The following is a 12,487-nucleotide window of genomic DNA, read 5'->3' as shown; positions in this document are numbered from 1 at the left end:
AGCATAAACTTGCACTTGAATGTTTTAACAAATGTACCAGAAGAACAACTGAGCAGCAGAGAAAAACTACAGACAAAAATGATCTCTTGTGCTCTGAACAACCCTTCAAAGACACAAAGTCAGGGAACTTCCCCTTTGCAAGGAGATTCAAGCACCCCAAACTCACACCAAGCAGAATTAAAAAACAAACAGTTCTTAGAGCATAGTACATTCAAATTATGACTTAAAGAAAATGACCTTTGAAAACACAACAGCTCGTTAACAGCCAAAAAATCTGTTTCAAATACTCTCAAACTCCTCTGCAGTTTCCCATTCATTACATAATGACAGTTACCCATTTTTTTACTGTGATCCTGATCAATGTAATGTGTAGGAATATTGTGCTTGGTAGATGACAGAAAGTCTTCCAAAATTAAACATTAAATTAGTAATCTGAAAAAGCCTTCTGTATGTCAGGCACTACAGAGCTCTGTTCATCACAAACCTCAGCCTGATTCCAGCTATCAGTGCAGATGCTGAAACTCAAGCTTTTACAGCATTAGGATATACTTTTGTTATACCTAGAAAATTGAATTATACTTAATTTACATCTGAGATCAAGCCACCCAGAAGTTCAGAATGCTAGAGTCTGCTAGTTCCTCCTTGCTAGTTATAGGGGATATTTTAAAAGAAAATGTCTTAGAACACAGAGCAAGTGATACATTTACCAGCTTTAACTGCAGCACTCCCTTCTTTGTCCACACAATGAGGTTAAGGACAGTAATTTCTTAAAATGGTCATTTATTAGATAGGTAATCTGCTGTAAACAGTTGTCAAGTTTTAGTCATCTAATCAAGTATTCATCTAGTGGAGAAACTAACCTTTTGAACAAAACAGATGCACTTGATAATTCTACCACAGAAAAAGCATTATGAGTAACTACTGAAACTAGTCACAGGTGGCTGTGGCCAATAAAACATACACTCATTTGGCAAATGAACCATTTGTACTACTTACCATAGTAGGGGAAAAACTTCTCATTTTAATATCATTTATCCATATTCTTGCTACCTCTTTTGTAGAAGCCTCCTTCTTCACTGCACCATTGCTCAGATCAGCTACAAAAGAGAAGCTGTGTTTCAGAGGAATTCCCCTTGAACATTAAAACCTCAAACCTTTCTCTATTAATGAGCTGGAACAGAAGTTTAAGATGTCCAATAGCACACTGATGCATCAGGAACAAAATCAATGTTTTGGTCCAAATTGAAAGGCTGAGCAAGTAGTTAAATCCTGTTACTTTGACTGAAGAAACTTGACATGCATATTGCTATTGCAGTATGATGCAAGAGCATCATATGACACTTGTGTATTATTTTCAACATTTAAAAAAAACCCCACATTTTGGACCTTTACCAGATCTATATATATAGTATTTAGAAATATCCATCTTGAGAGCTTTTAAAAGTTGAACAACAAACCAGGACACCCAGTGTCTCAACACAAACAAACTTACCTGATCTGGCAGCATTTACCAACATAGGAGCAACTACAATTGTTTCTGTAAAACAGAAAGTCAACACTTGGGACTCAACTGTTCAAAGTTTGTAACAGGATTCTTCAAGAGGACAATTTATTAACTTTCCTGCCCTTGGCCACATTTGGAAACAACTGGCAAGAGGGCTCAGTATGGAATTTCAAGAGTTGACACAAGCATAGATTTTTAAAGCATTGAAAGCAGATGTCAAGCTTCCATCATGTTGACAGTCAATGCATGTAATAAATTTAGCATAATTGCCCCTAAAACACAATTATGACAATTGCACAAATAAAGTTTTCCTCAGAGGTTGCATAACTTAACTTTTTAATGTTTTCCCATCTAGAACTCCTGCTGCCTGAATTCTATGAAAAGACCACGTTTCCTTCCAAAAGCTTCTCTGCTCTTAAATTTTCTACAAGCATTTGTCATTCTTTTAAATAAGGAAGATACAGAAACACAAGCACACAAATAAGATTAGAAATGCAGTTCTAGAAGTTTCATGCCTCCTTTTCACTTAGTATAGAAGCTACAGATTCAACTACTTACTGCAGCTGTGCCACTATAACTATTGTACATCCTTATAAGCCCTCTCTCTCCTCTTCAATCCCATCCCAACTTCAGTTGATGTCTCAACTTCAATTTTGGTCAATCACTCCATAACAGAAAGCAATAAAACAGAGGCATATTCTTTGATTCAATTCTAACAGACAGCTTCATTTATTGTGCACTCTACTTGCCTATGAAGAAATAGGTTACTTCCAACCCCATCTCTAAGAGACAATGAAAATCCAAGTAACCCAGAAAAAAAGCTGTGTACCTTTTAGAAAAAGGAGCAATAGAGAGGTTTTCAAACTCAGATAGTCTTATCTTCACCTCATGCTTCACCAGAGTAACTTCAGAGAATCAAATAGTAAGATAGCACATACACACAGCTTTTCTCTTATTTTAATCTGACTATGCAAAGCTGTCTACACACTGGACAGAACACACATGGAAAGCTTATGGAAGGAATCACAAACTGCAGATTTGTAGTGTGGTAACTACATTTGATAAGTTACATGGAAACAAATAGTAAGTTTGCAGGACTTGAATTTTTAAATTTATTTTAATTTAAATTTAAATTAAAAGGTGTGATACTTCCCAGAAAAATCTCCATCCCTGTATGTTCCATTTCCATGAGATGCTTTACAGACACACCCTATCACAGAGTACCAGCATGGGCTACAAATCTAATTTGGAAGATGCCAAAAAAGAAAGTCCTTATTTGTCACAGCTCCACAGCAAGGCCACGGAACAAAAGCTGATGTAGACTCAAATAAAAGCTAAATCAACTTCAGTAACGTTCATGAATTAATTTTACCCATTTGCCAGCTGCAATCTAAAATGTCATTTTCCTCATTCTTTGCACTAAATCAAGAGCTTATTTTTTTTAAAAGCCTGTTATTTTTTATTACTTAACCCTCAATTCTAACACTATTAAGCTAGAATGGAATTTATCAAGTTTTCTGGACCATTTCAATTTACTGTGATATTCTACTAATCAGTGAAAATACAAGATGTGCAAAGATCTTCACATCACATTATTTTACTATTTGTCTAAAATACCATAATTATGAAGAAAGAAGAAAACTCACTTGCTGCTGTTGCTACTGGTTGGGCAATATTAGGAGGTGGCTTCAATTTCATGAGTTCATTAAGACTATTATTCTTCAGCAGATCTTTCAGCTGAATCTGGTCCTTTGAAGGTGCAGTGGTCAAGGCATTGCGTACTGCTGGTGCTGCAACCGAGGGGCGAGTAGTTGTGCTGGTCTGAATTATTTTTGCTACAGTGATAGTCTGCCTTGTAGTTGTAACAGGTGTTGTTTTTGTCATCACTAACGTAGTCCCCAAAGTTGGAAGCTGATTTATTTGATTCAGCACAAAGGTTGTGGTGGATGGTGGTTGCTAGCAACAAAGAATCAGAGACATTTTCAGAAAACAGTGGGAAAAAGAGAGTAGACTTTATTAGTCTTTCATCTAGAGCACAGAAGACACCAGTTTTTAAGACTCTTGTAATAAGAAATGTCTTCACATAGCATGCTGAAGATAGTAGAGTAATTATTTTGTGCTGCAACAGTCTTAGTAAGAAGTGTCTACCTGTCAACATATTGCTATATATTCTTGAATGGTATTTTAAAAGTTGATTTTACAGTAAGGAAAAGGAAATTAAAACAAAGTAAGATGAGGGATTCATCACCTAGGCACAAAACATGACTATTACAGGTACAGCAACCCTGAGCTGAACAGGCTTTCCAATATATTAATGAATTGCACAACTGTCAAGAGTAAATAGCTTGGATTACTTAAAGTATATGTGCAGTCTTTTTCAGACACACAATACTACATCTGTCTTCCTGCAGGTCTCATTTCAGGTGCAGCCACCAGTATTATCTGCAGCTAGAAAAGGTGGCACACAGTTTGGACACAGGAGACGAGTTTACACAGTCTCCCTATACCCAGAATTTGCACACAAGGAAAATAAAAGGTATACAGGATACCTCCAAACATTTTTCCGTGTAGTACTTTCTCCTGTTTTGTGTTCCTTGTCACAGAAATCATATCAACCCACAAGTCTGCTAAGCTTTCACAGTCTTAGCACAAGCAGAACTCTTATGATGACCAACTGGCATTGTACAGTCCAATGTTTTCTAATACACTACACTGAGCTAACATGGCAAGGTTTTGGGAGTAATGGGCTATGGGGGTTGCCTGTGACAGTAATAGTTGATCTCCCTGTCCTTATCTTGACCCACAAGCCTTTCACCCCATTTTTTTCTTCTCCCATCCACTAGAGAAGGGGTTGTGAGAGAGGCTTAGCAGACTCCTGGTGGCCAGTCAAGATTAACCCACCACATGTGCACACACAAAATCCTGGGGTGTCAGTTCTTACCCGAACATTTAATAAGGCTGGAGTTGACACAGTCTCTGGTTCTTGTTTCACAGCAGCTGTGGCCTCAGTCTCCAAGCCTAGCTCTAACGCACTAAGTGGCACTGACTGCAGAGGAAAACAAGCAAACCGTCAGGAAACATCCCATTAGGAGGGATTCACAAAAAAAAAAAAGAGGCATTTAATGGGAAAGGTCCTTAACTGTGCTCACTAAACAAAGGTTTCACTGAAAATAAAGATCACAAAGTGGTTGATTTCCCTTTCAAAGAAGTTAAACATACAACACTTTGCTACTTAATTGCAGTGAAAATGTAATTAGCTTTGTGATAGCACTGTTCAACATACTACTGTTCCCTATCTATGTTCAAAATGGTTATGCTTTTTCAGATGGTAATTTTTGCATATTTCATAGGTGAGTAGCTAAACTCCAGTGACATTAGATTTCTCCATGAACACATGACAGCACATCCCCATTTTATGTCCTGTATATTTATGTTTATACTGACCTCAATAGTGTATTTCAGATTGCTTTTTTTTGGGTATAAAAGCAAAACATTAATTAGCAAGTAATTTTCAGATTTAGCACTATGAAGCAAGAAACTCCACATTCTTTAACATTTGCTAGGGACACCATAACCCCCCCTCCACAATACATGAAGTACAAGCTCTTATGTTCTCTAGCAAACGACCACATTCTTGTTTTAACCTGCTGAACAGCTGGAGTTGGTGCTGGATTTGCAAGAACCACATCCGGAGAGTCAATATCAAATAGATCATTTGGACTGATTCCGCTCTCACTCAAGGCAGCAAGCAACAGATCTTGTCCTGGCTCCACCATCTCTAAAAAAAGTAGAATCATAAACATAAGTTACATTTCATCTGTATTTATTTTGTGCACATGTACATACTCATATTTGAAGTCCTCTTTTCTGGACTTAAGAGCACACACAATGTAGTCTCTTGTATACACACAGTTTCACTTTCAAGGTTTGCTCTGTCTCTTCTCATTCATTCACAGATTTTTTTCCCCTCTGTTTTGTTTTAAAAACCTTTCCACCACATTTATAAGCAGGAAGGATGAAATCGTTTACCACACAAAATATTATTATACTCATAAGTTAGAAAGAAAAAAAGATGTATTTTCTAGTCATCACACTAGATTTTTAAGCATTACAAGGAAGACCAAGAGGCAGAAATGGTGAGACTGCTACTATGCTAATGATACACCTTTGTCAGTAAAGCACATTGCATGAGCGAAACACAATTAAAATTCATTTAGTTTATCTTATAAGCTTTTTATCACTAACTTGTTGTTACAAGGAAAGCTTTAATTCCTGCTTGCCATTACATTAGGTAGTCATTCATTCATTGCAGAAACTTTGTTTTGCACTGTGAAAAGAACAAATGCTCCACTATCACAGTATGTTAACTACATATTAAATAGGACGCTAACTTCAGGTCACAGACTCCTTTATGCATAGGATAAGCAAACTCAATTACAAAAAGCTACTCTAGACAGTTTTAAAAGTTATTAAGAAAGCCAAATACTCTGTTTTAAGACAAAGACTGAAGATAATGTATTTTGCTTCATTAAGAAGGAAGTCTATTTGCCCTACTACTAAGATAAAAATTAAGTCCATATAACTTCAGCTGGTACCAAAATACCAAAAACTAACAAAGCTGAACACCCACTCTAAAGCAGGTAAGAGGACAAAAATATTTATTGCTATTTTAGATACATTAATTCAGACTCCAAAAGAGCACGCACATGCTTATCCTTCTCTGCATGTACAGCTAAGCCACAGCCAGCTGTTGATCACACACATTTCTAAGCACATTTGACAGAACAGGTAATTCTTGTAATAAATAAAGCATTGGGCCCTCATTTCTTATTCTTTCTAGTTTTAGTCTGTCTAATAATAGGGAGAAACTTTCTTTTAGTGGACTAATACCAAGATGGTGACACAACTGAAGCAGTGCATGTAAGGTACCAGGAAAAGGAGAAGCCACACTTTTAAGCATCAAACACTACTACTCCAAAGAACACCAATGCAACAAGCAGTAATTGGTGGGACTGCTACTGACCACATGTACTTCCATTCAACAGCCACCTGCTGTGTCAAAAAAATCCCTCAGAGTCTGGTTCTAAGAGGCATTTGAGGTGAACAGATAAATTGGCAGAGTGGCCTCGTTTGTTGTTACCAGGTTCAGAAGATATTCAGAAATATTAAGACATCCAGCAGATTTAATTAACAGGGCAGCTCCTTCAAAGGATGTCACCTCCCACTAGTCTATCTCCTAGAACCCTGAATGGGTCAAGAAAAATGAGTAAGAACAGACTGCTAGCTTTAACTTTCAGAAGGATCAAGCCTCCTGTCTCAAAAAAAGAGACTACACATTTATTAATTGGTTAGGATAAATCCTTAATTTTCATCAGCCAAAAATATGAACATCAAACATCATACATAAGTTTAGAAGCTTCTAGCATTGTTTACTAATTACAAACAGGTAAGTGCACAAAGATTCTGTCTGTAGATGAAGGTTCAGCTTATCAGTATTTTGGATGTTAGGAACTTCATGGCAGCCATTGCAGGTGAATTGTCCACACAAGGTGAATTATCACAGGTGTCCCCATCAAATCAGCACCTCTGAAACACTTCACCATCCTAACTTTACAGTATCAATTTGGGAAAGAAGCACAAGCACTCTTCCACACAGTGTAACACCTTTGCTCAATGTGGCCAAAGAAACAAAAACATCTAAAATACAAAGGGAAAAAAAAAAAAATCAATGATGTCCTTTAGTCTGCATGTAGTTTTGATCATGCCATGTTTAAAGAAGGTGTGACTGAAACTTGGTTGAGAGATAAGTGGTTATACTGAATGCAGGCATGGAAAATCAGAAACTTGATGCTGTTCACTTAAAGAAGGAACTAGAACAAAAAAAATTACTCATGGTAACTTCTAGTCTACTCTCACAACATAGGAAGGAAGGCCTTTCTATGAAATTGAGAGTCAAAGTAAAACCAATGCTATGAGAAATCCCCATGCCAACACCACACAAAAACACATCTTACCCAACCATCCTAAAACAGTGCTACAAGCTATCAAGGCTGTTTCAAACTTGTATCTGCAATGACACTAAACTCCACATTTGTAATGTTCAAAACCACAATGGCTTGGGTATCTTAAGACAGTCTCACCAAGATGGAAAACACAGTCACAGCAGTAACACTAATCGCTTACTTCAAAGTTTTCATTAGATGACTGGTGACAGAAGTTAGCACAGCAACTCTACAACTCCAGAGTATCTTCCATTTGGAAGCATCTTGTTCTTAGCTGAGCTGTTTTCACTTAAAGTATCCCAGCTGCATCTCTCTCCTGCTAATCCCAACTTTAACTCTTAAAAATTAACAGTTGCTAACAATCTAGCAAAAAGCTAAAACAACAGCAATTGTTTACTTATCTGTCAGGCAGCTTGGAAAACAAAAGTTTGACTACTTTCACTTATTTTGTTTCTGTACACTAGGAACAAAGCTGCATTGTTTGAAACTGGAACAAAAGGAATTCTGAACTTCTAGAAATTTTACATTAAAAGTCACTGAATACTTAGCGCCAATTTTAGGCTCTGTGAAACTTCCAAGCACCACTGCTGCCCCTCACCCTGATTTAATTTAGTAAGGAAATTACATGAGGGAAAAAAGTATACCAGAGAAGATGCATTGTAACAGTTTAGTTTCTTTTTTGTAACATATGCTAGTCTAAAATGTTATCAAGCTGAAACAGCTCCATAATCTCACAAGGTAGGAGGCTCCCTAGTTAACATAAGTGAAAGCAACTTTATCAAGCTCTGCAGCTCAGCTTTGGCAATGCTAAATAAGGACCTGTTTGCCACACTTTAAAAAAATCTCCAAAAGAAAATACTTATAAAAAAAGTTGTGAATATTACAAGCTGTTCCCTGAGCATTTCACCAGTGGATAAACTGTTCTGAGTATGCAGAATCTTGCAGATAAGGTTGTCTATGTTTAGTCAGACTGTCCAATGTCACTGAGCAAGAATCAACCTGTTAGATAGAACTTAAAAGAAAATATTATAGAAATCTCATGAGTAGTGTCATCTTCATTATTTCCCTTGTATGAAGAAAATACAAAACACTGCCATTTCAACAAGGACTCTCAAAACACATCAAGCATTTTTGTAAGGTGCTCCTCTGCTGAAGATATAACTGAAAACTTTAATAAAAAGACAGTTTTGCTACCACTGTACCTTATGTAAATAATTTCTGATTTTAAGATACAAAACCAGAATGCTGTGTTTAATATTATGTCACGTATCCATGCCAACCTGGCTCTCTCCCTCCCTCCATCTTAGCTTTGGTACAAAGCAGCAAAAAGACAGAACGAAAGAGATTCTGAAACACATGTCGAGCAACCTGCTCTCCATTCCCCCTCACAAAAATAATGGTAGAATCTTAAACGGTTATTTTGATTTTTTTGTCTGAGTTACACATCACAACACTGTACACCTAAACTGCTTATTAAAATGTCCTAATGAACTCTAGTATCACAACTTAGCCCAAATCAAACATCATAACCAACTAGGCACAGCTGTTTCTAAACCCTGCAGACATTTGGCCTCTGTGGTGTACCCAATCTGCAAACTTTGGTTGTAATGCTTGGCCTGGGAGACTAATGCAGTTAAGCTACTCTTGTTCTCCTCTTATTTCAAGGGGTTTTCCCACTGGCTTTCTGAGGAATATATGTCACTTGAACTACACTGGAAGCATCACACAAATTCCAAAGTTGTAGAGAAAAGACAGGTATGTGCTCCAAATCCCCCTAATTGGCTAAACCAGGAGCTACTGCCAACCTAACAAACTTACATCTCCATTTGCAACCTCTTGCAACAGAGGTGTAAGGGCTGCTAACCCCCAATCCCACACAACTGGATTCTCTGGATATCCAGATGAGTTTCTTGCTCATCTTGAAGCCTTTGGCTCCAAAAAGCAATTGGGTAACAAAAAAAAAAAAAAGTGAAAAAAACCCAGGTGACCCAATCCCTTCTGGTCCTTTGCAAGTCACCATCCAGTCAAAGAGAACAGCGATAATTACTGAACTCACTCATCCTTACATGCTTTAACCTCCAGACTACCAGTTGAGTTGCACTGGAATGTACAAAGGTGCATTCTGATTTTTTTATGAAAACAACTCCAATTCTGTAAAACAAAGACACAAGTTTTTGAAACATGGGTTACCTCTGTGAAGTCAGAGCTTGTAAGGATGACACAGTTCAGGATACTGTGAGATTCAACTGTGCCTTAAAGATCTCGTTATGACTGTTTTATGAAATTTACAGTACTCAGGATACATGGTCAGAAACTGAAATTCAGAAGTTCTTAAAATGTCAAGTAACTAAACAATGCAATGATTTGGCATGAAATCAGCTTTCAGACTGAATGGTTAGAAGTGATAATTTAGGCAGCAGTGAAAATTTTTAAGAAGCAAAAAACCCAGAAGAGAGAAGAACAGTATCTGAGCACTAGAATCCTTCCTTAGTTTGACCTGGGTGTATCTAGGTGCATCTCAAGGAACAAGAAAGCATTTATGAGATCTGCTACCTACTTGAACAGCTTTTAGAGTAGCTATCAGCCAGTTTTGACACCAAAGAACCTACCTGGACAACAAGCCAAACTGCCCACATTTTCTTTTTAAAAACCTAAGATACCATTCAAATATAATATATGATGTCTGTAAGAAATATACTTAAAAAAACCCCAAGTATCATGATGTTACACAACTTCTGCCATTGTAAATTCTTTGCTTTACCTCATCAACTGTATTTTTTCAATTTAGGGAAGAAAACAAAAGCTTTGAAAACATTCATGTACATATTTAAATCGCTTTAGTCCAGACATAACCTGTGTACTCTAAGGCCAGTCTATCCCCAAGTTAATTCTTAGGTCTAGAGTAGGTAAAAAAAAACTATTAACATAAACAAATAGCCCAATCTGAAGTTATATAATACATTATTTCAACCTTTTTTAAAAGCTACTAAGGGATTAGCCTCATCCTTAATAGGAATCAAATGCAGCAAACCATCCCATAACTATCTGGAAGAAAGTACAAGAGCTCTAATTTATACCCTCAAACAGAACATGGAAAGTGATCAAATAACGACACAACCGAAAAAATAGAGGAAAACCCCACAAGGCTTCTTCCCTTTCAGACTGTAAGGGCATTTTTATGTTAAACAATTACTCACCCTAGCAACGTCTGTTTGAGGTACGCTCGTTAAAGAGTCACTGGACTTTGAGGTCGGGTCTGTCGCTGGGGCGTTCAGCCCCACAGGGAGATGTGGGGCCCCCAGACGGCCCTGCCGGGCGAGCCGGCCTTGCAGGAGGGTCTCTGGCTCCCCGCCTCACCACCTTCCCCACCAACACGTGTTCCCGACATAAACTTCCGGGTTGGGCCAGAATTGGCTGCGTAATTGTGTCCCATCCGCGACTTTTTGTTTTCAGCCCTTCACCTCTTTAAAGATCCCTTTAATAGCATTAGGATCTCGGGGAAAAGCGGAAGGTTGTGTCTGAAGGCAGCCTTTAGAGCCAGTCAAGCACCATAAATCAACCCCCACCCCCGCCTCGTTTCACCAGAGCGGCTCCATTTCAAACCTTAACAATTAACCCAGCCGCGGAAAGAGCGCACAAAGGCGAGCGCCGCGGACCGGGCTGGCAGCCGCCGCCGTCCCGATGCCATTTTGCCCAAGGAGGACGGAGGGGGGATGGGGACGGAAGCAGCCCCACCACCGCCCCCCACCCCCGCGCCGCCAGCTCCACCAACCTCTATCGAAACAGCCCCGCGGTGTGCTCTCCCGGAGCCTGGGGGCTTAGCCGCCCGCCCAGGCGGCCTCTCCGCTCCCACACACCCTCAGGCACAAAGTTTGCCCGACTCCCGGGAAAGCAACGGCTCCACCGAGGCAGCGGCGCCCTCCCCCACACGCCGCACCGCCTCTGGCCCACCGGGACCCCCGGCGGGGGCGGCCGCGCGGCCCGCCCTAGGCTGAAGGGCCGAAGGAGACGCGTGGCTCTCTGGAGCCACGACCAACCTCCCTCCCGGACAACACCCCACCGCCACCGCGGACCCCACTCCCCGGTACGCGGCGGTTGAGGACTGAGGGGAGGAGATCCCCGGAGGCGCCGCGGCGGCCCCACCGCGCAGGGAGCACCCTGAGGCGGCCGAGCAGGCTCGCCGCCAGGCGAAAGGATAGAGCGGGACTTACTCTCTCTCGCTCTCGGTCCTCCCGCGGCTGGTCCTGGAAGTCACCGTCGCTGGCCCTGCCGCCCGCCGCTTTCTAACTCACCGCCGCCATCTTTGCCCTCCCTCCCCTCTCACAGGGGAGGGGGAGGGGAGGGGAGGGGGGCCGGGGCCGCCCGCCGCGCCGCACCACGTGACCTCGGCCGCACCTCCCCCCGCCCCACGCGCCGCGCCCTCGCCACGTGACACCGGCCGCCGCCCGCCGCTGGCGCGCGCTCCGGACCACGTGACACAGCCCCCCCCCCGCCTTGGCCTCTCCAAGTCACGTGGGCCGCAGCCGCCGCCGCCGCCTCGCGTGCATCTCCCGCCGCTCCCGCCGCCGCAGCGCTGTGCCGAGCTCGCCCCGTGCTCCCCTGTCATGTGACATGCCGCTCCTCGTTTCTCCCTGTCCCAGCAAGAGCGGAAGGCAGCAAACTCCCTCCCAAAACAAAAACCGGCGTCCGCGCAGGCAGGCCCGGCCACAGAGCGGCGGCCGAGCCCGAGAACTGGTGACTCGGGCCCGGTTCCCGGTGGGTGTGGGGGAGGGGAAGGCGGAGGCGGACGGCTGCAAGCGGTCACGTGATCCCGGCTCCTCCAAAATGGCGGCTGCCGCGAGGACGCGAGAGGCACCGCTCTCGCGAGAACCTGCGGTCTAGGGGCATCATGGGTAAAAAACGCACGGGGGGGGCGTTGGGGCGGTGACGCGCGGGGCTCCGCGCGCATGCGCAGCTGCTGGCCGCGGTTTGCGGCTGCCTG

General features: G+C 41.6%; 1 protein-coding gene across 2 annotated transcripts in view; it reads right to left on the bottom strand.

Annotated features, from left to right (window-relative positions):
* SBNO1 (strawberry notch homolog 1) overlaps positions 1-11,924 on the bottom strand; it is a 31,329-nt gene extending 19,405 nt beyond the window's left edge. Inside the window, exons 1-5 of one of the 2 annotated variants that reach the window (XM_062009596.1) lie at positions 11,718-11,924; positions 5,149-5,282; positions 4,446-4,550; positions 3,151-3,460; positions 997-1,097 (exon numbers count right to left, since the gene is read on the bottom strand). In XM_062009596.1, coding sequence (XP_061865580.1) covers positions 997-1,097; positions 3,151-3,460; positions 4,446-4,550; positions 5,149-5,280 — 648 coding nt within the window. In that variant the 5' untranslated portion in view covers positions 5,281-5,282; positions 11,718-11,924. Of the gene's footprint in view, positions 1-996; positions 1,098-3,150; positions 3,461-4,445; positions 4,551-5,148; positions 5,283-10,703; positions 11,077-11,717 lie in introns of those variants that run through there. The other variant, XM_062009597.1, reaches the window with a different exon arrangement.
* Between the last annotated feature and the right edge of the window lie 563 nt (positions 11,925-12,487).

This window comes from Colius striatus, chromosome 17 (assembly GCF_028858725.1).
Source record: "Colius striatus isolate bColStr4 chromosome 17, bColStr4.1.hap1, whole genome shotgun sequence".
NCBI classification, from domain to species: Eukaryota; Metazoa; Chordata; class Aves; order Coliiformes; family Coliidae; genus Colius; species Colius striatus.
Note: the sequence above shows the minus strand (reverse complement) of the source record. Positions and strands in the feature narration are given on the sequence as shown.